Consider the following 26,199-nt stretch of genomic DNA (forward strand, 5'->3'; position numbering starts at 1 on the left):
TTCTCCAATTAAAAAGCATTTATTAAGTACATGTGACAGGCGCTCTGCTACATGCTACAGATACAAAGACAAAAATGAATCAGTCCATCCATGCTCTCCAGGAGCTTACATTCTAATCCGGGGAAACAACATGTCCATAGGAAAGCATAAATACAAGGCAATTTAGGGTTCAATGAGAAGGCACTTAAGAGCTGCTAAAGACAGTTAAATTTCCAAATTACATAAAGGAACAAGGAGTAAATTAAGTTGTTAAGAAAATACTTTTGAACTGTTAGTGGGTTTGTACCTCTTGAAGTATATGGCATTGCATTCCCATCTTAAGCCCAAATAAGTACATAAGGGAGGCCTAGGAATGCTGGTGGACCCAGAAAGGTGGAACTGGAATAATAACCTAATTAGGGACAATGTAGAGCAGGGTATGATGGTCTTGAGAACTAGGAACTGAGGAAAGAACACATGTCCTGCAGTTCTTGGAGGTATACTCATGCAAAGTAGTCTGAACAACCTAAGACTGAAGGGAAAAGGAGCCTCCAAACTCTTCCTTTGACCTATATGGACCCTTTTATCTTAGGGAGATCAGCATAGCCTGGAATGGTGGAGATGAACTCTTCACAGGGTCAAGAGGGTGGTACTGGAATATCAGATTCATCTCAGCCAAGGAGAACAAATGATCTCCCTCAACCAAAAGATTTATTCAGCCATGGCCCTTGAAACTCCTGTATAAAGAATGAACCAGTAGTTCTACCTTCCTCTTACCTTCTGAGCATTATGTTCAAGGAAGAAGCCTTACATAAATGTGGGTTGGCTGATCACCCAGGCACTAGAGCCAGGACATGCTTTTGTACTGGAAGAAGCTCTTGTAGGATAACTGGGCGGGTGGGGATTTTTTAATGGGACATCTGCAAAGTACTTTACTCTCTTAGGAGATAAGAGAATCTGGTGCTGCTCTAAGCTGTCCATAAACTGGCCCTACCTAGATTACAAGATCCCTAATGGAGCCACATATTCCAGCTCAACATTCTAGTTCAGAACTATTGAAAGGAAAAAATGGGATAAGGCAGCTCAATAAATACTGACTGAGTCTACATTTTGTTCTATATGCTAGTATTTCTTAAATTGTTAAGAAATTAAGTTTTGAAAAAATAATGACCATTTTGGGCTATCTACTCTATTGCACTATTCATATGTATCTATCTGTATATATACACATATGTATATTTGAATATACACATAATGTATCACTGAGACTACTTGCTACAGAAGTTTCTGGGGGAACTGTCAATTAAATAAGGGAAATGTGATAAAATCATTACATTTTAGAAAAATAACTGCAAATATTCTAGCCAATGCTACAGATTATATTTTAAATATACATTCATGTGATTTGGTCTTTCACATCATCCTCCTTTAAGTGGTTTTGTAAGCAGTTACTCTGTTTAAAGTGTATTTATGTCCACCAAATAAATGCCAATTTGAGAAGTTTCCAAAAAGTGAATACTTAAAATTGGATACTATAAAATTCCATGATAGTGGGGGTGGCTAGGTGGCAGAGTGAGTAAAGTACCAGCCCTGGAATCAGGAGAACCTGAGTTTAAATCTGGCCTCTGACACTTAACACTTACTAGCCATGTGACCTTGGGCAAGTCACTTAACCCCAACTGCCCCTCCCAAAAAAAATTCCACGATAGTGACATGGATGTCACTGACAACAAGATAAAAGTTTCATATTTCAAATACAAAAAGCACCCTATCAAATTACAATAGCAAAATCTTCCACATTACAAGGGCAAAACAAAAACGAGTCCTATTTTATAGTACAGTAGATTTGGTTCATCTCGGTTTGGCAAGCATTTATTAAGCACCTATTATTATCATCCTCTAGACACTGTGCTAAATTCTGAAGACACAGATCCAAAAACATTCCCTGTGCTCAAGGAGCTTACATTCTTCTGGTCAGTATCAACTTCACCTGATTTAAGACTCACTTTTGGTGAAATGAAATAATTTCACTTTCAATTACATAAAAGTCATTAACTTAATCAAATGAAAAATGGGGAGAGGGGAAAAATAAGATGATAGGGAAGGTCTCCAAATCATTCCCAAAGGTGAAAGAAGCTATGGATAAATGCCTCCACCCTAATAGCAAATCTGAGTCAGCTTCTTTGAAGCAGAGAGACACTCAACAAATACAAAGAAACAGCTTTATGCAGTGAAGAGCTGGGCATGAAACAAGTATGATTTCTTGGGAACTCGTTGCCTATTCCAGGTGATCCCAAGATGCTCCATCCATTTTTCGTTCAGGCCCAGGCTTTATTTTTATTGACACCCACGAATTCTACACATTATAGCAAACAGCCACAGGAGACCCCTTAGGGGTCACCTGCTGCCTATAATAATAATGCTGAAATTTTTTTTCAATGACATGGTCATTACAGTATCTATGTAAAATTTGCTTGAAAGCAAATATGAATTCACTCATTAAAAAGCATAGGTATGTATAAAGTCATCAGAGTAAAACGTTTCTAAGGTACATTTTGGAAGGTGTATTTGCCTGTGTACTGGAGCCTTGACATAAGCACCCCCTTCAAGTAGTCCCTTCAGTAAAACCAATGCCACAGGTGAGACCTTGCTGATTACTTTGGGCACTTCCATGGCAGCCTCCTATTCACACTACAGCAGACTTATAGCAAGGCTCCAGCGCATGAGTACAAAGCATCTTAAGATTCAAAACAGCATCTTAAAATGGCTAAGAACATGTATTCCAAGGATACAAACTCCATTTTAATTAGACAAGTCCTGCATTAAACAAGTCCAAACTGACATCAAAGGAATTAAAATGATCATCACTTTGCATATTTTCATTAATATAACACCGGCTGTCAGGCACAAAACTGGAGTTATTTGAATTAGGATTGCCTGACGATTCTGATTCACTTACTGTACTGTTCTCTAGACAACTGAAATCTACTGGCTCAAATACATCTGAGTGTGAGCCAAAGAGGGCAGGACTGGCGCCGGGGCCTGCTGTGGATGCCCTGCTGGAAGGCGTTGGGTGGAGGGGCCTCCTGTAGTCTCTTGGGTTTAACCCTGAGGTATATGATGCACTTTCAAGGTTCATGCTTCCATAGTGCACGTTGGTCTCCATCATGCTGTCACTGCTGGATATTGGAATATTCATAGGACGATTCTGCAACATGCTAGTATTAACGCTAAAAAGGTCAGCCTGTGACAGTGACTGAGCTCCAATTCCATTTGTGCCATTATTAAAAAGACAAGGATCAGAAGTATCCAGATTACCTGAAGCAGCTATTCCCAGGTATGACCGGCTACTTTGTGAACCAGAGGGAAGTGTCCCTGTTGAAAAACCATTTGCTGAATGTGTATTAATTGAATTTATTGATGTAGGAACAGTCATTGATGGCCAGCTTGAAGAAGGATAAGGTAATACTGAAGGTAAAGCTGAAGCTGGATGTGACATTGTATTTGAACTTGACACAAGTGGTGAGGAAAAGTAAGGGAGGCCTTGATGCCCAGTTCCTGGAGTTCTTTGCATTTCTGGTAGAGGCACAAATAAAAAAAAAAAAAAAGATTGTTTTTTTAAAAGTAATGTTTATTTAAAAAGTATTTTAAAATGAAGATAACAGTTTAAAGCATCTTAATATTCAATTATAGATAAGCCTAAAATAATTAAGTCATAACATTACATTATTTAAATAATACAATTCACACACATCTATAAACTTGGGTCCAAAATGCCAAAATCACTTCAGGTAAAACTATTCTACTAATCTTTGAATACTTCTGTTTACACTGAATTTAAAGAAATGATTTTATAAGAATATATACTAAGTATCAACATGTAATCTCATTTAGAACATTATGAAAATCTAGCTTTTGAAGTTCCTGTGAGAAAACCGGGCATATTTCATATTAATATTAGAGTGGAACCAACTAGTTAGAATCCAAATAACCAGAAATGTTTTATCAAGAGGCAGCATCAAAAAGTGGAGGAAGCAGGACAGCTGGTATTGAGAGGCCTAGAACTAAATTTTGCCTCAGATACTTAGCTGTGTGATCCTGGGACAAATCATTTAACTCTCAAAACTTGCTGCTTCAACTGTAAAATGGGGGTAATACTTACACTACTTACGTCACAAAGTTATTGTGAGGAAAGTGTTTTGTAAACCTTCAAGTTTAGTATAAATATGAATTATTACTTTATACACTGCACTTTCAGGAGAAAAAGGAAAATCAAAGGAAAGCACATTGATATCAGGATTTATTAAAAATGTATATACACAATAAATAAAATATACTATAGATTCATCCCAACTTCCTAGATGTCTACATCTACAACTTTGTAAGCAGTACTGAACTGTGGTAACCAGTCTGAAGGACAACTCTAGAGCATTGCAAGATCCTCCCTCATACTTAGAACTCATTATCTCATGTGGACCTAGAGGCCCACATGTAGCCTCCTGGCCACAGGTTCTCCACTCCTGCTTAGACAGTCTTTGAATTACTGTGGCCATAAAAATAATTATTTGCAGGTCAACCTCTGGTTTGTACTTAGGTAGCCTAGTCCTTGGATGTCCAATACAGGCTATCACCAGAGCATAAGATCCAGGAGGTCTTGTGCCCCATTGGCATAGCCTATGAAAATACAAGGTCACTTTCACACAGGAGGACTTCAGGAGAGGCTCAACCATAAAAGGGATTATGTTCAAAATATTATATTGAGTAAAATATGGAAGTAAACCAATGCTTTTTTTTTTTTTTTGCGTTTTTGGAGGGCAATTGGGGTCAAGTGACTTGCCCAAGGACACACAGCTAGTGTGTCAAGTGTCTGAAGCCAGATTTGAACCCAGGTCCTCCTTACTCTAGGGCCAGTGCTCTATTCACTGTGCCACCTAGCTGCCCCAAACCATTACATTTTTAAGAACTTTCAAGAAAGCTTGAAACAAAAGGGGATTTTCTGGGTAAGTTTTAGTTAACCAGAAATTCAATTACCAGAACATCTTTTTCTCCAGACATTCCAGTTAATTATATATTTACTGCAAGACTTCATTTATTCTCTAGAAAATTAGAGTGATGTAAATATGAAGAACATAATCACAGTTTCAAATACTGTTTTGCATAGACACCAGTGCATTTCACTATGTTATGACATATGTATTTTAAATTTGTGAGGAAAAGTCAAATGAGCAATTTTTTCTATATCAAGGATGGTAGAAGAATATATAAAACATACAGGTCTTTCTGATTTCCATATCTGCACAAAAGGTCAAATGCTACAAAAATAAATACCTTTTTTGATGATTCTCCCTTCTCCAGTTGATCGGGGAGGGCCGGCTTTTTGTCTTTCTGGAAAATTAACTATAATTTTTAAAACTTCAGTCAGTATCATTTTGAAATTTACATTTAAAAATCAGATGAATTTAAAATATTAAATAAGTTTAAAAACTCTGTCATTTAATTTTGAAAATTTGGTAAAATGCTTGAAAGTAAAAACTCCTTACCACAATTTTGCAACAGCTTCTGGAAATCTAATGTTGTTTTTTGTTTCTTTGATTTATTACCGTATGGATCTAGTTAGGTAGGAAGGAAGGAAATGCATTAATCACACAATTATGGTTCTACCCTCTCTAAAACAAATGTTGATATAAAAAAAATTCACATACAGCATTCTAAAATCTGTAATTTGTAAAACTACAAACAAGAAGTTTCTATCACTTGAATCCTAACAGAGCTGTCAAAAGGCTTTCTTCATACGTGTACAGAAAAGTTTCTATCAATCTTATCCTGACTTATTTGTTTAAAAGGGTTTAGCATAATTGTTGGCAAGAAGATGGCATGAATTACTTCCCCAAATCATTCCAACTTTAAAAAATTATGTTATGCTTTAAATCTATGAATTACTCACCAAGTAATCTTAATTCAAAATTATTGCTGGGGGGGTATTTACTAGAGAACTGAATTTAGATGAAAATATAAGGTTCCTTTTTCACATGAGAAAGTAGTAAGTGCTTTTCACATGTTAGCTAAGTAAAATAATCTTTATGAATAAATGGGTAAGGATAGTAATTTAATCAGTGCAAGGGAAAATAAGAATTAGATACTTTTATTAATGATGATTAATTCATAAATGTATATAAAAAAAGAAACTCAAGTGAAAGCAGAAAGGATATTTTATTAAGTATGTAAAATGGGGCGGCTAGGTGGCGCAGTGAGTAAAGCACCGGCCCCAGAGTCAGGAGGACCTGAGTTTGGTTCCGACCTCAGACACTTAACACACACAAAAAAATTAGCTGTTGGGCAAGTTACTTAACCCGAATTGCCCTCCAAAAGGCAGGAAAAAAAAAGTATGTAAAATGCTTACTCTTCTTTACAATTAATCAGAAGTCTTTGATCCTCTGACCCCTTTGAACCTTAGTTTTCTCATCTGTAAAATGGAGATCATCACGTATGAACCTGTAGAACTTACCTCAGGGTTGTTTTCAGGTTCAGACCAAAGGATGTACATCAAGTACTTTGCAAATCTTCTATCTAAATCTCAGTCATCTTTATCACTAAACTACAGAATCTCCTCCAACTTCCTGTTTCCTAACCCTGGTCCTGTACTTGGCCCGCCCCTTGCCTCAGCTCATGGGGCTTCTCTCTCCCTGTGTTTCTCTCTAGAAGCAGAGTTCTACCTCCCTGCACAAGGTCCAGCTCAAGTGCCATCTCTTCCATGAGGGCTTCCCTGGTCCTACCTATCCTCCTCACTCTGGAAGAGACCTCTTTCTCTCTGGAGTGACCTATAGGACTCTATGCCTTGCCTATACTCTTTCTACCTTCTATCTGTAATTCTTTTTTTTTTTTAAGCAATTGGGGTTAAGTAACTTGCCCAAGGTTACACGGCCAGTTATTTTGTATGGGTGTTAAGCATCTGAGGCCGAACTGATCCCAGGTCCTCCCGACTCTGGGGCCGGCGCTCTTACTCACTGCGCCACCTAGCCGCCCTTCTATCTGTAATTCTTAGTGTCTAGATCTACTCTTCCCACCACAGAATAGAAGCTCCAATGAGAGCAAGATCCATTTTTTATTTTTTATACGTCTCACAGCAACCAAGAGTACAGTTGCATTTATAAAGTAATATTTATATTTTGCAGTCACACAGTTGTTGAATGATTATTTGCAAAGGAAAGTATAATAAAAATATAATTGGGAGTACTTCCAAAAAAAGTATAAACTTCTGGACACATAAGTGAAACCCAGATTTGAATCAATAATAATGAAAATCATAAGCAAAACTATCTTTTACTCAATAAAACTTTTCTTATGGTACCTTTTTCATCTGGAAGATATCGAAAATCCATGGATTCACTAACTTCCTGGTCTGAAGGCCGTCGGAGCTGCATTTTTACTGTTACTGGTTCAGTTATGGCTTTGTAAAATGGTGGCGTTCTGAATACAATGGCTACTTGCCGATGTACATCTGCTTGTGAAAAGCTACCTTTAGCTTCCCAATCATTTAACACAAATCGAACTTCTATATCATCTAGAAGAGGAGCAGAAATGTTTAACAGTAGACGATTAAAATGTAAAACACATATATTTATATAAAATAAATTCAATAGAAGAACTCAAATTGGAGTACCTTTCTGAACTTTGTCACAGAGCAGGAATATTTCATCCCCTCCTCTGACACTTCCACAATTCTTGTTTACGCGACAGATCCTTAATTCTGCAGTATTAGGAGCTCCTAGAAATGAGAAAAAAAATCAAATGGATACTTCAACAATGTCTTCTATTATTCAAGAACAATGCTGCGGTGAGTAATACTACTAGTACTAATAATGATGATTGTGAACATTTTATAGCATTTACTGTGTGCCACATGATGGGCCCATGGGACCTGGACCCCAGAACTTTCCCACACTGGCATTTCACCTGAGGCATCTGGCCCATCCCAGTCTACCTAGATACTCAATAATCCTTTTAATTGCCCTTTCACTGTGGCTCTCTAACCACTTAACTCCTTTCACTGACCACTCCCTTAATCCCATCCAGATGTTCTCAGTCTTTTCTTGCATAAGTATCAGTCTTATCCCTACTAAACTGCAGATTTACTAGAAATCTTGCCCACCTTACTGTAGTTATAATAAAACCTTGCTACTCTGACTGAAAGAAGGCTTGAGTGCTCAAATTCTTTTGAGGCAGACCTCCCCTGTACCCTTGCATGTCCGGTTTCCCAGCACCCCAAACTGCAACACCAGGCCCTGTACAAAGTGCTTCATAATTATTATCTCATTTGATCCTCACAACAATCCTGAGAGGTGAGTGCTGTTATTATTCCACAGATGAGGAAACTGAGGCAAACAGACATTAAGTGACTTGCCCAGTGTTTGAGACTGGATTTGAATTCAGATCCTCTTGACTCGCACCACTTTGCTGACCACCAACAGGACAGTGGTTTGAACACCAGACAAATAGAATCACACCTTTTATACAATACTAAAAAGCATTAATAATTACTCTCTGCTTCTTTATATCCACTCCAACAACCTACTTCAGGTCACTCTAGTTCACTAGGGCATCAAAACTACTGCAATACCCTCCTAACTGGACTTTTTATCTCCAAATTCTCCCGGCTTCCAATCTACCTCCATGCTGCCACCAGTTGCAGGTGCTTCATCATCATCATCATCCTCAGAGCCATCAGGGCCATCCTTAGGCTCCACTCCATGAACATCCCACCTCCCTCAGAATAAGGGGATCGCCTGAAATCTCAGCCCACAGCCTGACTCTTCTCCTGACACTCAGCACCCTGCTGCTTCTCAGTTCCCCCAGCCGCCCTCTGCCTTCTGCCATCTCCCCTCTGCCTAGAACCGGGTGGTGCAGTAAGTTCCTCTCAAAGTATTCTTTTACTGAGGGCTCAGAACTTTCCAGAGAACTCTCCATTTTCCATTAGTGGTTCTGCTTGATTTCCGACACAAACATCATGCGCTTGCCCCAGGTGCCTTCTGGCTCCCCCTTCCCTTTCAGCTTCCTCTTGTATGTTGTCTTTTCTCCTTGCAGGGTAGGGCTATCATTCTTTTTATAATTTGTACCCTAAAGCTTAGCATATAGTGCCTACCACAGAGGATTTGCTTAAAAATGTTTAATGAATTGAATTGAAAATTAACGTAACATTAACATTTATATAACACTGAAGATTTTATAATATTTTACTTATATTATCTCATTTGTTCATTTCAATAACCCTGTAAGATAAGCACTACAGGTAATTTTTGTGTCCATTTTATGTGTGATGAAACTGAGTTTCAGAAAGATTAAGTGACTTTCTCATGGTCACACAGGTAATTGCCAAAAACTGATTCAAGCCTAGGTCTTGTCTACCTCCTAGCTGAGTGCTTTTCCCATAGCACTGCCTCTTGCTAGAAGTTACACTATTACTATACAATCCCACTACAGGAAACCCTTCCACGTCTCCTTCTTGCCTGCCCAACTATTTGACTTCTCAATAAAGATCTTCTAGGCAATCGAGCTCACTTAATGTTCCCCCAAAACACCTATGATAACTTTGCTCCTTTTGCTTGCTCGTTTCTTCTACTGAGACTGCCCCCTGTCGCACCCAGAAACCCCACTCTCCCTTGAAGCCAGAAGAGATTCCTCTTTCTTCTGTGTTTCCTTGGAAGTCAATACATTCATATGGCACCTCTGCCTTGTATCACTGATACCCGTATGCACATCTACCCTGTCGGACGGTAAATAACCACAGAATGAGACCTAGTCTTGCACTGTTTGAGGTGGGAGAGTTAGCGAGATGTATGTTATATTATATAAGTATTATAAATATTCAAATATACAAACAATACCAAGAAAGTACAAATCAAAAGCCTTGAAACCACAAAGTTATGCAAAAAAAATTTGTAAACTCCTGTGTATACTACTATTTTCTGACCATTTAAAGAGAACAAAAGTTTAACCTTACAAGATAGTAACTAAGTCATCCAAAGTATTTAACATGGATCATGTTTCTGCTTAATGTGGTATGTGCATACAGTCAGTGAACAGATTCTATTAGATTTCTTCATTCTGCAAATCTCCCATATTTCTTCTTCAGACTCATCCTTTATTATAATACAGTGAGTGATATTTCATTTGTAAACCATAATTCTTTCAACCATTCCCCAACAGCTGGACATGAAGTTTGCTTCCAGCTTTTTCCAGGTTATTACAAACAGTGCTGCTAGTAATCTCATACAATTTTGTATCCCTGTGTAATAAACTTTTATTACTTAATAAACATTAGTTGAATGAAGGATTATTGAGTACATGAATGTATGGATGAACCAATGAACAGAATGCTGAACAGTGATTATGGTTTTAAAACTGTGTTAACAGCTATAGGAAACATAGGCCCAAATCTTATTTATGTTACTGGCTTCATATTCATACATAGAATCAAAATATGTGATGACTTTCAATACAAGCGTTTTAACATTTCAAAATCTTTTACTAGGACAAACTTTAAAAAATCAGAAATAAACTGATATTGAGAGAAATGATACTATCCAAACAAGATAGTAATTCCCCATCTATTCTGAATAGAAAACATGAACAGAATAAAGGTCCAAACCACTATAAATATAACTGAAGAAAATAAACATTTCTTTAAGAACAAATAATGTTCAGGAAAAAAGCAAATAATACAATGAGAAAAACTCTTATTTTGTTACTTATACTTGTTACCATAAATACTATTTAATCTGGCTTTAGGGGAAAACAAGCAGCAAACTAATGAGTCATCACTTATATATCTTTTTCAATTAGTTGTTAACCTGACATTCTGTGCTTTGATTCCAAAACATCTAGCTAATTAGAGGATCTTATGAGTTGGAAGGGACCTTGGAAACTCTGCTTCAATGTATCTGGTGGTGGCTGTTGTTGTTCAGCTGTTTTAGTTGTGTCCACCTATTCATGACCCCATTTGGAGTTTTCTTGGCAGAGATACTACAGTGGTTTGTCATTTCCTTCTTCAGCTTATTTTACAGATAAGGAACTCAGGCCAACAGGATTAAGTGACTTACCTAGGATCTAGTAGCTAGTAAGTATCTGAGAATATAGTGAGCTTATTATTTCATAAGGTATCCCATTTCATTTTTAAACTACTGAGTGTTTGAACATTATTCCCTATTGCTGAGTTGGAGTCTGCCCTGTGATTTCTATCCACCAATCCTAGTTGATATGACTACAGCATCATATATTAAGAGATAAAAGGGATCTAGAAATAATAACCAAGGTTAAACCCTCCATTTATAACTAAGGCCCAAAGAGGTTAAGTGCCCAAGGACATAACAGCTAGCAAGTAGAAGCCATAATTTAAACTCAGGTCCTGGCCCCAAACCCAGTGCCTTTTCTATTATACTCTAAAATGAGTTACTTTCTTCCAAAAATCTTTTCCTATCCACAGCCCTAACGAAGTTTTCCTTATTGGTCAGAATGTCAGTAAGACAAATTAAGAATGTATAAAACATTCTGCTGCTGCAGTGTGAAGTTTTCCTGTAAATTTCCAGAGAGTCTGAAGTCCCCCATATCTTATCTCTGTCTCCATTTTGTAATAAAAGTTCAGGAAATATCAACTGCATCCTCCATCCAGGTAAGCAACCTGAAATATTCTCCCATAAATATCACTTTTGTTAATCTCTCCTTTTCCTTCATTATTTCAATGGATTCATGATCTCAGTGTGGGTACTCCCTCCACCAAAGTACCACAGCCTAGCTATGCCTTCATAACTGGGAGATTCCTATCCACATCTTTCTTAATATTCCCAATACTCAGGAGGTTTTCCTGTTATTGTACAATGGTCAGACTGTCCATCTGTTGCCTCTTCTTTTTGTTGCATAACCAGTCCTCCTCCTTTTCTAGACGGACATGTCTTTGATGGTGGTCTTCATACCCTTCACGCACACAAGTAAGTGATGTGAGATACCCTATTTACACCCACCACGTGTCTTTTTCCATTGCCCTTTAGGTCATCTGCGACTGAGTTTTCTGAGACTGTGGTTTTTCATACATTCATACAAAATCAACAGGAAAATACTGGTGTTAAATAAGGGGGAGGAGGACTTTTAGTGGTTAGCAGCTCCCCCACTCAATCCAGTCTAATGTCCACTTCCTATTCACTTCTGGGCCCACGTTAAATTACATGGCACAGTGAGGACAGTGAGCAGTATGCCACTGCCCGGGAGTCAGAAGACCGTGGTTCACATCCCACCTCTGACACATGCAGGCTGTGGGATCCTTAACAAGCCATTTAACCTCAATAACCCCAGCAATGCTCTTAAGACCCCACATTGTAGAGGAGGTGCAGATCAGCATAGGTGAGGAAGTTCTTCCCCAGGAGTTCTCTATTACTGATGAAATCACAGTTCTCTTTATAAAAAAAAAAATGTAGACAATATGTATTTTTATCCACTTTGTTTTTCAAAAAGTGTTTGAAAAACACTTTTCCCACAACCACCCCAGGAAGTGTACATAGAAGAATTCAAACCCAATTCTTTTGAATGATACTGATATAGTTTACCAAGATTTCTGGAAAGCATTTGACAAGGTCTCTTCCACTAACCTTGTATGCATGATGGAGATATGTGGGCAAGATTGGTGGGCATGGAACTATTTGGCTGGACCAAAAGAGAAATCAATATGTTGTATGCTTCTTGAGATGGTGCCTGCCTAGCACACAGTAACTGTTTAATCAAAGCCTGGTGAATTGCCTAGAGTTGACTAGAGTAGTCATGGTACCACTCTTCTCTGGTGAGAACATATGTTAAGAATTATGTTCAGTTTGGGATGCCATATTTTAGTAAGAATACTGATATACCAGAAACCAATCAGAAGAAAGCAACAAGGACTGGAGGGCCACAAGATCATACCATAAGAAGGATCCATTGAAGGAACTGGGGAACTTTAACTTAGACAAGAGTAAGCATGATCACTATGAAGCATTTGGTGGACTGTCATGGAAAAGGAATCAGATTTGTTCTTCATGTCTCCAGAGAGCATAATTAGAACAAAAGGGTAAATACTACAAATTTTGGTTTGATGTAAGGAAAAAACTTCTTAATGACAAGAGGCACTTGACTGTAATACTAATAGACAGTTTTGTCTCTGCCCTCATAACTGCCTATTTTGTATTACACAGAATACAAATACACTATATTTATAACCTGAGGGTGGCTAGCACTGTGAATAAAGCACCGGTCCTGGAGTCAGGAAGACCTGGGTTCAAATCCAGCCTCAGACACTTAATATGTACTAGCCATGTGACCTTGGACAACTCACTTAACCTCAACTGCCCTCCAAAAAATAAAAAAAGCAAAAAAAAAAAAAAAAGATTACAAACTTTCATCTTTGGGGGCAGCTAGGTGGTGCAGTGAATAGAGTTCTAGTTCTGAAGTCAGGAGGATATGAATTCAAATCCAGCCTCAGACCCTTAACACTTACTAGCCATGTGACCTTGGGCAAGTCATTTAACTCCAAATGCTCTGCCCTCTCCCCTCCAAAAAAGAAAAAAAAAGATTAAATATACAACCCGATTGTGCTTTTTTAGGCATCTAGCAGAAGCTACATTTCTGCAACTTGCAGGGATATAGTTCAATTTCTACCACTTTGATACATAACTTGCATCAATCAATAAATCTGGGTTCCTTAAAAATAACCTTTCTGAAGTTTCTAGAAGCAATGACATAAACTATTCTCATAAACTTCTCCATTTCTAGTAACAAATCTGCACAGATTGAATTATTTGTTCAAGGCTCCTTTGCTGATATATTATCTGTTGAATTATCGATGAATCAATAGTTTCTTTACTAAGCTCCTACTAGATATATGTACAGAGAATGAAACATCTACTTAAAATGAGCTTGTACACTAACAAGGACACAAGTATATATAAAAATATAGACAGTACAAATATAAAGTTAATAAATACATATATACACAAAAAGTAGCAAAATACAAAGGATTCTGGGAGGGAATGCAGTGGGGGTGGGGTAGGGTGGATCAGGAAAGGCTTCATGCTTTAGAGTTAATGCAGTTGCCCATGGAACTGTGTGTGATCCTACTTTTAGATATTAGTCACTTCACAGGATGAATTTAGAGATAAACCACCATGGGGTTTTATATATATATATATATATAAAACTGTTATCAGTTTTCACATTTTCTTTCAGGAGATGAGGTCCAATGCAGCTTTGACTTCAGGACACCAGTAAATCTCTTAACATAATCAGTCACAGCCTTCTCTTTGATATATTTATTCTGAATGTGTCACTTCATTATTACTACTAGTAATTTAAATTAAATAATAATAATGATTAATAATAATAAATTATAAATAATAAATTATAATAATAAATAATAAAACAAACTCCTAAGCCAAGTATTTAAAGATAGAATGTACCTCCCAAGCCTTATTTTTATCACTCCCCTCCACATGCTCTATGAGAGCCAAACTAGACTACTGGCCATTTCCTAAACGTGACATGCCATCTTCATCTTTTATGTATTCAGCAAGCTTCTCCTTATGCCTGGATATATACTCCCCTACTCCTTTTAGCCTCTTAGAAGTCTCAGTTTAGGGGCTATCAGCTCTGGGAAGTTTAATTTGTCCTTCCCCTCCAACTGATGTTTTCTTCAGCTATTCAAAAAGCCTTCTGTCCAGGTTTATCCTCTACCTATCCTGTATTATATTTACATGTGTACATTTTGTATTCTGCTCTCCTATAGCAGAATGTAAACTCCTCCAGGGCAGGAATGGTGTATTGTTTTAATCTTTGTATTCTTAGCACTAACATATGCCTTGCATATATATTAAGCTCTTGAATAGCTGTTGAATTGAAGTGACTTCAATTATAAGAATGACAAAAACACTAACTCAAATCTTTGAGTATTTCAGAACTTCAAAGTTATTATGCTTAGCACATAGTAGGTATTTAATAAATGACTAATTAATTACAGATACATTCAAGTTTTTTTTTCTTCTGCTGTATCATTTGTTCCTAAATAATCAATGGAAATAAATACCATTTGGTAGGCTGGTGAGTCTTAGGATAATCTCCATCACATTTCAGATACTCGTTCTAATATAATAATAGACCTCCCTATTAGCCATGTTAGGCATAAAGATGGCCAACTCTGTCTATCAAGTAATCAGTCACCATCAATAAACAATATTATGCTTGCATTTTATAGCTTGGCAGATAGTTTTTGGCAGTTGTAATGGCTAAAAAATTTATCATGTGGTTAACCTGAGGATGAGTTATTCTGAATTTAGGCAGACAGGTCCTAAAACGTGTAATCCTCCACAGGCTTATGTTCAAGCATTTCCAACATGGAAGAAACCTACCAGAACTTGCACTATGATGACAAAGCTTTCAACAACCCAGAATAATTTTTACTTGTGATGAGGCATCTGATTAGAATTTACATTTTACTTAAGAATTTTTACTTTTTTGATATATTTATATCAAACTGAAGTAATGTTTATTGTTGAGGGGTAGATAACGCCAATATAATTTTGTAATGACAATCTTATTTAACTAATCTATTCAATGTCATTCCAATTAAATTACTAAAAATTATTTTACTGAGTTAGAAAAAATAATAACAAAGTTCATTTGGAAGAACAAAAAGTCAGGAAATTCAAAGAAAGCAGGGAAAAAAGGATGTAAAGAAAGTAGATTCAGCAGTATCAGACCTTAAACTATCTTAAAAGGCGAGAGCATTGTTGAAGTGTAAAAAGGACAATTTCAATTATTTTAAATTAAAATTTTCTTGTATAAAAAAATCTATGTAGTCAAGAACAGAAGGAATGCTGAAAACTGGGGGGGAAACTCATAGACAATCTCTCAGATGGGTTGGAATATTGCTGTAATGTAGGAAATGATGAGCTAGCAGGTTGATTTAGAAAAATATGGAAAGACTAGGACTTATGAAGGAAGATGATCACCTTTAGAAAGACAGATGATAGGAGGAAATAAGCATTATGGTCTTACATATATTTGTATGTGTACGTTTATAGATATCTCTGTGTGTATGTGTGTGTGCATACATGTATATGTATGTGTGTATATATATATGCGTATATTCACGCTTAATTGTAGTCTTCTTTGTGTGGTGGGGGGAGGGGGAGAAAATAAAGTAAAAAGTACACAGCAGAGAACAAAGAAAACCAACAAAGAAGTAAAGAAAAGCTGGGCAACTCTGAATTTACTACATAAGTTTTCTTGAAATGGAAATTTATTGTTTTATATTGAATTCTCTCATATTCTGCCATGTACATGGCAAAGCTTTTTTTTCTTTTCTCATTTTGTATTTAAGTTTAAAAATTTTTAATGTACCAAAAAAAGAATTTTTACTTTTTATTTGTGGACCACAAAAGAACTAATTCTTCCTTTCACAAATTCTTATGACTCAAGAGGTGTATGCTTTTATCTGAATGTTCAAGGAAGAGTTGAGTCATCAGTTCCAAAATTACATCCTCCACCTACTCAAGCATATAAAATTATCACTTTGCTTATTTACTTGTCTTAAATTAAATTAAATTAAAATTTTAACTTTGGTATGAAAGACAGTATAATCTATAGAAAACATTTGACATACAAAATTTTCACACGGATCAACTCAGAAGAATATAAATATTCAAGTCTTTCATTAATATTTTAAGAAAGACAGTATCAAATTTTCACTAAATTTCATTTTATTTGAACAATACTGAATGTTATAAATATTATGAATCTTATTTTTAGGTCAGTAGCTATTAAAATTATGGATAGAATAACTGCTTTAAAAGCAGATAGAATTTTCTCTTCAGGGCAAATTCAATTTCTAAATCATCAATAGAACTGACAGAACCAGAAATTTGCTTTTCTAAAAGAGATCAATATAATCAATCACAAACACATATTCAACTTACATAAACATACAAAACTGTAAACACTAGAGGTAGAATAACGGTCTTACTTTTTAACACATATGTAAATAAACTACAAATATATCCATTCACAATGAACCACAAAGTAAATGCCAAAATTTCTATGTTACATTAAAGTTTCTTTTTATCAAAAACTGCTTGAAATGAGTGGGCCATTAGTTGAGGTTTAGTAGTCTTCTTTAATTAAAAATATTCATTACAAAGTTATTTGTCATGCAAAATTTAATCAACTTTTAAAAGAAAGTCCAATTTATGTTATTTTATAAGAATTATATAAACTTATTCATAGAATGTCTATGGATGCCATTAAGTTGTCATTGGAACTTATCCATATCAGTTTTAAAAGTGGAGAGAAAAATACAGAAGTAAATTAGAATAATTAGAAAGTCAAAAGAAAATGTGATCCCTTTTGCAAATAACATGCTAACATAGAGTGCTAGAAAATTTTTCTAATTTGTCGTGTGCTGTGTTTGCCCCACATGAAAGTTTTAATAAAAATAATTGGCAATTGGCAATTTGTGCCAAGTAATGTTTTACATGGAGAATCTTTTGTAGAGCCATTCCCTACTGATACTTGATACTTAGTTCAACCCTTCTTGTTACAAATAAATTCTATATAAAACCAATGTGTGTGTTAGTAGGCCTTGAATGGTATAACCAAACGGTACTAAATAACCTGTTTTCCTGTAACCAAAAGTTCATTTCCTATTCCTTTCTTTTCAAACTAAATTAAAAACATGTGTTGACTGTCACTAGATCTACTACTTCATCAGTACCATCAGAATCGTAAGTGATGGTTCATTTTTCTTCCTGTGTTAATGTGTATAAGCTCCTGTATTATTTGGCATAAAATATGTAAATTTTCTAAAAACAAAAACTTATCTTTACCACTAAATTAATCTGTCTACTTTCCACAATATTAATTCAAATTCTAGTCATCAAAGGAATTTAAAGAGAACTAGGAATGATCTTTTATAAAGGAGATAAATACAGTTTATCATACATATCCAATTTACAAATGAAAGGGGAAAAAAAGACTATGAAACATTATCTTCTTTTACAAAAGGATCTCTGCTTAGTCTACCTTTGGGGAATAACTTGAATCAAAAGCATGAAAGGGGTGACTTTGGCTGACTAAAACTCAAAATCAGTAATACAACTGAACTTGTGGTTGAAGGCAGATAACATATTTATTTATGTCATAGATGAAGTGTAATGGAGGAAGACTCTGAATACCCAAAGTCACCCACATAAAAACCCAAACTAAGATAAAATAAAGCTGAACTTCCCCCACAATACGTATATATTTCTCTTGCTTAGGAAGTGATGACATCAATTCAAATGTGTATTTAATAAAGATAAGATATTTTCATATGTTAAGTTCACAATAAACTATTTAGTTTTCTTATATATTACATGCCATAATAAGAATTATATAAGATCTGAACATGTTCACTTGTTTTTATTGTTTTTATTCAGTGCTTATAACTAAGTTTTTTGGGTTGGTCTTTTTTTTTTTCCGATTTTTTGGAGGGGAGAAGTCAGGGCAATTGGGATTAAGTGACTTGCCCAAGGTCACACAGCTAGTACATTTTAAGTGTCTGAGGCTGGCTTTGAACTCAGGACCAGTGCTCTATTCACTGCACCACCTAGTCGCCCCAATAACTAAGTTTTAGCCCAGTAAAATTATCCTAAGAAATTATGGAAAATCTCTCATTTTATTGTAGTTACACAAATTCTATTCTAAACCTACAAATGAATCATGTATTTTTTTTAATCATCACTGACCTACTAAATTGCTTTTGACTTCCTTAATATTGAAGTTTAATATAGTACAGTATGATCAGAAACTTATTTAAACAATATAAAAACAAATGGTTTCTTTCAGATGTAATAGGTATGTCATAAATGTAAAAAAGTGAGATAATTGAAATCAAAACATCATTATTACTTCTTAACTAATGACAACTTTTACTTAATTAGGTATAACAGACACATCTACCTTTCAATGTCTTGAGAGGATCTAAGGGAAAAAATTAAAATGATTATAGCTATGAGAAAGAGACCTTTTCAAGAACATGTGGCCAAGAGTGAGAGTGACAGACGAAGAAGTCTGATGACAGGCATGGCTTATCTCATCTATAGATGTCTTCAACATGTCACAATGACCATGAGTACTGATTCTATCATTCTTGTAGTGCTGACATGACCTCAGCATTTGATCATTTTTCAATCTTAATCCACTTTACCAATAATCACATAGACTAAGCCTTCAAGTCACTTTCATCGTGTCTACTGAAATGAAAATACAAACCTCTCTTTTTGTTTTGTAAAGCTTTCGTACATAATCTGGCTACCAGTTTTCTTACCATGTTTATTTCTTATTGTTCTTTTTTTATGCATCTATAGTTCAGCCAAAATGGCCTAAGTGTTCTTCCCTGAACACAAAATCCCATCCCCTGTCACTGCCTCTGTATAGGGCACCTTTCTTCTTTCCCCCGTTCCAGGACTACACGGTTCACTCATCTGTCATCTCCTATGGGAAGCCTTATCCTGATCCTCTCAGCTGCCAGAATTATCCCTTCTAGAAATTTCTTTGTCTCTACTTTGAACGTATCTTGCCTTAATTTTTCTATGTCTTTGTTTTCTTCCCCCTCTCCAAAGAATGTAATAGACTTAAGGACAGAAGCTATCTCATTTTTTGGTCTTTTTTTTGGGGGGGGGATGGAAGGCAGGGCAATTGGGGTTAAGGGACTTGCCCAAGGTCACACAGCTAGTAAGTGTTAAGTATCTGAGGCTGGATTTGAACTCAGGTCCTCTTGATTCCAGGGCAGGTGCTCTATTCACTGTGCCAGCTGGCTGCCCCATTTTTGTCCTTTTATCATCAAACAGTAGCATAGTGTCTAGGCCCCAGGTATTTAATAAATGTAGAATGAATGAATCTTCTACTGACATCCAAGTCTCTCTCCCACCTTCCCCAATGATTTTCTCCATCATAACCCTCAACATTCATAAGGACAATTTTTCTAACATCCATTAATCTCCTTAACACCCATGACTTTAGCCTAAATGACTCACACAGGGGTGGTAACACTTGGGATACATCATTGCCTGTAAACCTACCTGTTTTATCTCCAAGTTCATAACATCCTGAAGATTTTCTCTCTCATCACAACTTGCTGTCCTCCCACTTCTTCCACTTTCTCTCTTCTCCTGATTCTGCTCTGTCTACATAATGAAGTCTAGTGTCTAAACCCCATGCCATTCTCCCAGACTATTCTGCTATCAGCTTCCTTCCTTAAGAGCCTTCACCCAACAGCTAGCACTTTCACATGGTGCTATTCTGCACTTCTGAATCTCTTTCCCCCTTGTCATTCCACTGTTGCTATCCTATTCCAATCCTGGATCACCCAACTATTTATCTTTTCTCCTTTTTCCCAATCCACCAATATTGCTGGAGAAAATCAAAAAACTATATTGACTGGGTCCACTACAAATTTATATGATTTAACCTTAACCAGGCACTTACTGCTACAGAACAAACCTTTTTAGATTGTTTTAGAATCCATTTAGATTTAGATGTCAGAGGCAGGTAGGTTGTGTGGGGGATACAGCACTGAAGATCTGAGTTCATGTCTGGACTCAGACACCAGCCGTATGACCCTGGGCAAGTCACTTAATTTTTGTCTACCTCAATTTCTTCAACTGTAAAATGGGGAGAATATCAGCACCTGCTTCCCAAGGTTGTTATGAGGCTTGAATAAGATACTTGTAAAGAATCTAGTGCGGTGCCTGGCATGTAGTAGGTGCTTAATAAATGCTCATTTCTTCCTTTCATTCACCTCCATCACATTCCCTACAGTATTTACTCTAAACCTTGTCTTCAAGCCCCCACACCCTCTTTCTCTAAGCAAATAATCTTGCCTCTTCCTTGGGTTTACTTAATCTTTTCATTTCCCAGATTTCTACTCTGGTGCCCACTGTCTCACCTGGCTCGCTATTTTGGGGAGATGTCCACCAAGCTTCACTTCAGACTTTGCTCCCTGGTCTTCTTAACTCTGCCGGCAGCCTTCCTGCCACATGAGCACTCTCCCCACTCCGCTATTCCCTCCAGTTCTAGTGCCATATGAAAACCAACTCTCATCATCCTTATAACAACATTTTGGACCAAAGTGCCCCAGGAGTCCAGCCACAACTACCTTCTGTATGTGTTCTATCCTATTAGAATGTACACCCCTCGAGGTCAGAGGTACATGTGTATCCCCCATACTTAGCAAGATATTTGGCACACAGGAAGCCTTCAATAAAGGCTTTTTTATCCATTCATTTGCATTTATGTCGACAAGCATGTATGAGACGCATAATGGTACGCTATGTGCCAGGGACCATGCTAACCACTAGGCACACAAAGGTGACAAGACAATCCCTGACCTCATGGAGCTCACATTCTAATGGGGGAGGGGGGGAAGGACAACATGCAAATGACCATATACAAACAGGATAGCTTCAGGGTAAGGTAGCCACTGGAAGGGACCTCAGAGGCCACCAGGTCAGAACTTGCCTCCCTAGCTCAAACTTTCTTTATGGTCCTCCTGTGCTCAAGTCTCAGCTAACAGGGCATCCCTCCTCCTGGCCAGCACTAACCCCTCTTGTATCTCTCTCTCCCTTTCCCCTTCTTTTTATGCCCCCTCCCTCTACAGCGCCTTCCCTGCTAACCACAATGAAGCTCAGATCTTCTCTGTAAAAAGAGCAGCCTACATCCCCTGCATCTTCTGCAGTCCACTGAAAGGACTCTCTCTGGCCACTCCTGAAGCTGCAGTCACCAAATTCATCAATGACTTCTCAACTGTCAACTCAACCCTTTTTCTTTACTCCTCATCTGACATCGTTCTCACCCTCGATCCTTTCTGAATACTTCTTATCCCTTGACTTCTATCAAACAGCTTTCTCCCAACCTTCCTCCATCTCAGATTCTTTGCTGTTAGTGTCTTTTGCTAGGTCATGTGCTCCTCCAGTCCTGTGACGTCAATGATCACCTCTAGACAAGTAACTCCTAAATTTACACATGTCTCCCTGGACACCAGTGAAGCATCTGCATTGGCAGGGCACACCTTTACCTGGATGTCTGGCTGGCAATCAAAGCCAGAAAGTCCAGGAAAGATCACATGATCATTTACCGTCAGTGTGTACTCCCAGCTTCCCTAAGCCTGCTGATGTCACCATGCTTCTTATTACACAATTTTCAAACTTGAGTCCTCTGTTTCTTCCCTTCCCATCCCTCCACAGGGTGAAGCAGTTTCCAAGTTTGGTCAGTTCTCTCTCCACAACATCTCTTGTATCTGCCCATTTCTCTCCACCTAAGGCCATCACCTTGCCTCCAATCTCTCCATTCTTCAACCTATCTTTCACACATTTGCCAAACTAATTTTCCTAAAGCACATATCTGACTATGATTTTTATGTCTTTCCTCTGGATCCTCTTTATATGTATTTATTTGCTTTTTGGAGGGGGGAAGGTAGGGCAATTGGGGTTAAGTGACTTGCCCAAGGTCACATGGCTAGTAAGTGCTAAGTGTCTTAGGCCGGATTTGAACTCAGGTCCTCCTGACTCCAGGGCCGGTGCTCTATTCACTGCACCACCTAGCTGCCCCCTTTTTATATCTAGAATAAAATACATCTTTACCCTGGATTTAAAGCTCTTCACAAATCTCTTCACAATTTAAAGCTCTGCACATTTCTCCAACCAGGCCTTTTCTAGTGATATTTCACAAACTATATTCTAGCTAAACTGAACTACTTATTCTTCTCTTTTCTTTCCACAAATTCATTGCCAAGAATAAACTTCTTCCTCTCCTCCTTTAAAAAATCAACAAATCTGATTCAATTCAACAAACATCACTAAATTCCTATGAGGTGCAAGGTACTGTTACAGGCTAGGGAGACAAAGATAAGAAAGAAACACAGTCTTGCCCTCAAGGAGCTCACACAATTGAAATTTAAGTAGAACACTCTTCTTTCAAGGGCCAGGTCAATTACAGCCTCTAACATTTAATCCCTCCCCAGGAGAAGCTGTCCTCTCCCTCCTCAAATTTTCCTAGATCACCATCAATCTTTCCTTTGCCCCATTGTATTTTACCTTGTATTCATAATTATTTGTGCACTTAGTATATGCCCCCTACTAGACCATAAACATTTTAAGGCAAGGGCCATGTTGTATTTTCATTATTGTATTTGAAGCGAACCAACTAGTAGTAAATGTTTGTTAAATTGCATTGAATCTACATTTTGTTAGTACATAATTGATATTTCAATGGATCTGTGATCTCATAAAAATGGTTACTTGATCAATCAAAAGATTACAACTCATCTACACCTTCTCATCCTGTGTGTCTGATCTCTCTCCCCATAAACGCACCACAGAGGGTCTACTCCAAAGGGTAGACATCACTCTCTACGTCTATTAATGTTCTAAGAATACCAATGCAGAGCTCCAGCTATCCATCTGTTATCCTTCACTCTAACTACAAGACCAGCCTACTTCTTTTTCTAATCACATACTTCCTGGATGAAATAAATCCTTCAGTGTCACTACCGACATGCCTGATTGTTGGTAGTATGCCACCTTTTACGTATACCTACAGTCTAGAAAGATCACTGACAAGCAGTGTGCCTGCTATAGGTGAAGGGCAGCTAGGTGGTGCAGTGGATAGAGTGCCAGACCTGGAATCAGGAAGACTTATCTTCTTGAATTCAAATCTGGCCTCAGATACTTACTAGCTGTATGATCGTGGGCAAGTCACTTTACCCTGTTTGCCTCAGTTTCCTCATCTGTAAAATGAACTAGAGAAGGAAATGGCAAACCATTCCAGTAACTTTGCCAAGAAAACCCCAGATGGGGTCACAGAGAGTCAGACACAACAGAAAAACAACTCGACAACAACATTACCAGTAAAGGGCCTTGAATTTATGTTATAGGAAGTTCAGTTAAAACAAGGGTTCTTAACTTGGGATCCATGAACTTGATTGACTGTTTTTTTAAATATATGTTTTGGTAACTACATTTCAATGCAATTAATTTCCTTTGCAATTCTATGTATTTTATTTTATGGATTTAAAAACACTATAGTAAGGAGTCCACAGGGTAGTTCATATCACGAAACAAGTTAACCCCAGAGTTAAAGGCACTGAGGATTTTTAATCTGTAGAAGAGGAGGCTCAGGGAGAACATGATAGCTGTTTCCAAGTACCTGAAAAAGAGTCAGGCAGAAGAATAGTGGACTTGTCCTGCTTAGAACAAGAGGACAGAATGAGGAATGGCAGATGAAAACTCCAGGTGCAAAGTTAAATAGGCTTGATTTAAGAAAAACAATCTTCAACCTCAGGCTAGAAGGGGAACTTTGATTTTTGTAAATAAGAAAACCAAGACACAGAGAAGAGACTTCTCTGTGGCTTCGTAGGCACTAAAGACAAAGGGAGGAATCAGTGCCCAGATCCTTTGCTCAGGGTGCAGTGACACGGGCTATCCAAGGGGACATGATCTCCTCCTTACTTGGGGTCTTCCAGCAAAGGCTGGATGGCTGGATAGCTAGATGTCGATTGTTAAGAACGTCACTGAAGGGATCGTTCTGCCATTGTTTAGACCAGACAGCCTCTAAGGTCCCCTCCAAACTCTTAGAAATTCTGTCATATGGTTTTTTTGTTTATTAATAAGCAAAAGCCAAACCCAGTTGGATCTTCCTTCTCTACAACTCTCACACACACAGTGTGTGACTGAAAAATGTGATCTGATATGGAAACTAATGAGCAAAAGCTTCCTATCCCCTTTTTTTTCTTTTCATCAATGATCTTTTCACTACATGGATAGATCATTCTCTCAAAGCTCTTGCAGAGCTGAGGAAAACAGGCATATATGTCAGGAGGCACCAATGCCTTTAATAAAAAGGACCATTAAATATGACAGGTAATCAATGAAGATTATAGAAGCTTATTTCCTAAGGAGCTTCAAAACCACAACAAATCCCCATCTGTTTGAGATGGCATAGGTAGAAATAACTGTTAGCTTCCAGAGGATCCTCAGAGTTCTAAATAACACCAAACATTTCTAGCAGAAGAAGCAAAAGATATGGCTAAAAATAATCAATTGATTTCTGCTTCCTAACCATTAATAAAAATCTAATTTAGTGTAACATATATTTCTATCCAGCATTAATTAAAATTATGAAAATTTCACTACAATTCCAAATTAAACTTCAAGAAAACAAGATGAGGTTATGATACAAGATAGAAAATAAGTACTCACGATTATCATAAATTGGGTTGGAGACAACAGGAGGAAGAGCTGATGTTAAATTGCCATGTTCATCAAGAAGGAAAACTTGAAAACAGAGTCTTACCACATTTAGATCACAGTCTTCAATGTTGAGTAGTTGTTGTTCTGGAACTGCATAATAAAATTATTTTAAGGAGATTTAAATAATCATGATTTTTAAGAAGCACATTCTTTCCTCTCATAATTCCATTCAACTAATTTGGAAAGAGGTTAGACAAATATGTTCTTTATTTTTTTTTTCAAAATGCTTTCTTTAAAAATGTGAATGGCACATTTTAAAATCTATAATATACCATGTTCCTGGCCCTGACCAAGCATTCAACATTCAAGTATTTCTAAGCATAGGCACTATGCTGGGCATTTTATAAAAGTGGAAAAACAGAAACTGAACCTTCCCCTTCTTGGAAGAACAACAGAGGAGAATAAAAAATTGACATTAGTGATGTAAATGATGCTGAACAAATGGATATATGCAGTATGCAGCAGTGACTGTAACATACTGCAATAGTGCAATGAAAAGGATGGTAGATTTACAATCAGGGGACCTGGGTCTGCATCTTAGTTTTGCTATTTAATACTCTGTAATGACCTTGGGCAAGTCACTTAAAGATTTGATAAAGTAATTCACTTTAAAGTGTTAATAATATGATTTTTAAAAAACCCTAACTTAAAGGGGTAGCAAGGTGCCTTAGAATGAATCTGTATTCAGAGGACATGGGCTTAAATCCTGTCTCTGACACTGTGTGACCTTGGGCAAATCACTTAACATACCCAGGTCTCAGCTTCCTTTTCTTTAAAATGGGGCGGTTTAGGATGCCCTCTGCATTCCTCTTCAGTTATAAATCTATGATCCTATGAATAGATAATGATATTGTATGTAGAGAATTAA

The 26,199-nt window shown here is 37.1% G+C and overlaps 1 protein-coding gene across 2 annotated transcripts in view; it reads right to left on the bottom strand.

Annotated features, from left to right (window-relative positions):
• The window catches only part of REL (REL proto-oncogene, NF-kB subunit), a 60,026-nt gene continuing 33,827 nt past the window's right edge, over nucleotides 1-26,199 (bottom strand). For both annotated transcript variants that reach the window (XM_069069071.1, XM_069069069.1), the window contains exons 5-10: nucleotides 25,281-25,421; nucleotides 7,640-7,744; nucleotides 7,328-7,540; nucleotides 5,520-5,588; nucleotides 5,308-5,376; nucleotides 1-3,555 (exon numbers count right to left, since the gene is read on the bottom strand). In XM_069069071.1, coding sequence (XP_068925172.1) covers nucleotides 2,786-3,555; nucleotides 5,308-5,376; nucleotides 5,520-5,588; nucleotides 7,328-7,540; nucleotides 7,640-7,744; nucleotides 25,281-25,421 — 1,367 coding nt within the window. In that variant the 3' untranslated portion in view covers nucleotides 1-2,785. The remainder of the gene's footprint in view (nucleotides 3,556-5,307; nucleotides 5,377-5,519; nucleotides 5,589-7,327; nucleotides 7,541-7,639; nucleotides 7,745-25,280; nucleotides 25,422-26,199) is intronic.

The sequence above is a fragment of the Petaurus breviceps genome, unplaced genomic scaffold (assembly GCF_028583685.1).
Source record: "Petaurus breviceps papuanus isolate PSGF00001 unplaced genomic scaffold, PetGlider_PUasm1.0 90775, whole genome shotgun sequence".
Taxonomy (NCBI): Eukaryota; Metazoa; Chordata; class Mammalia; order Diprotodontia; family Petauridae; genus Petaurus; species Petaurus breviceps.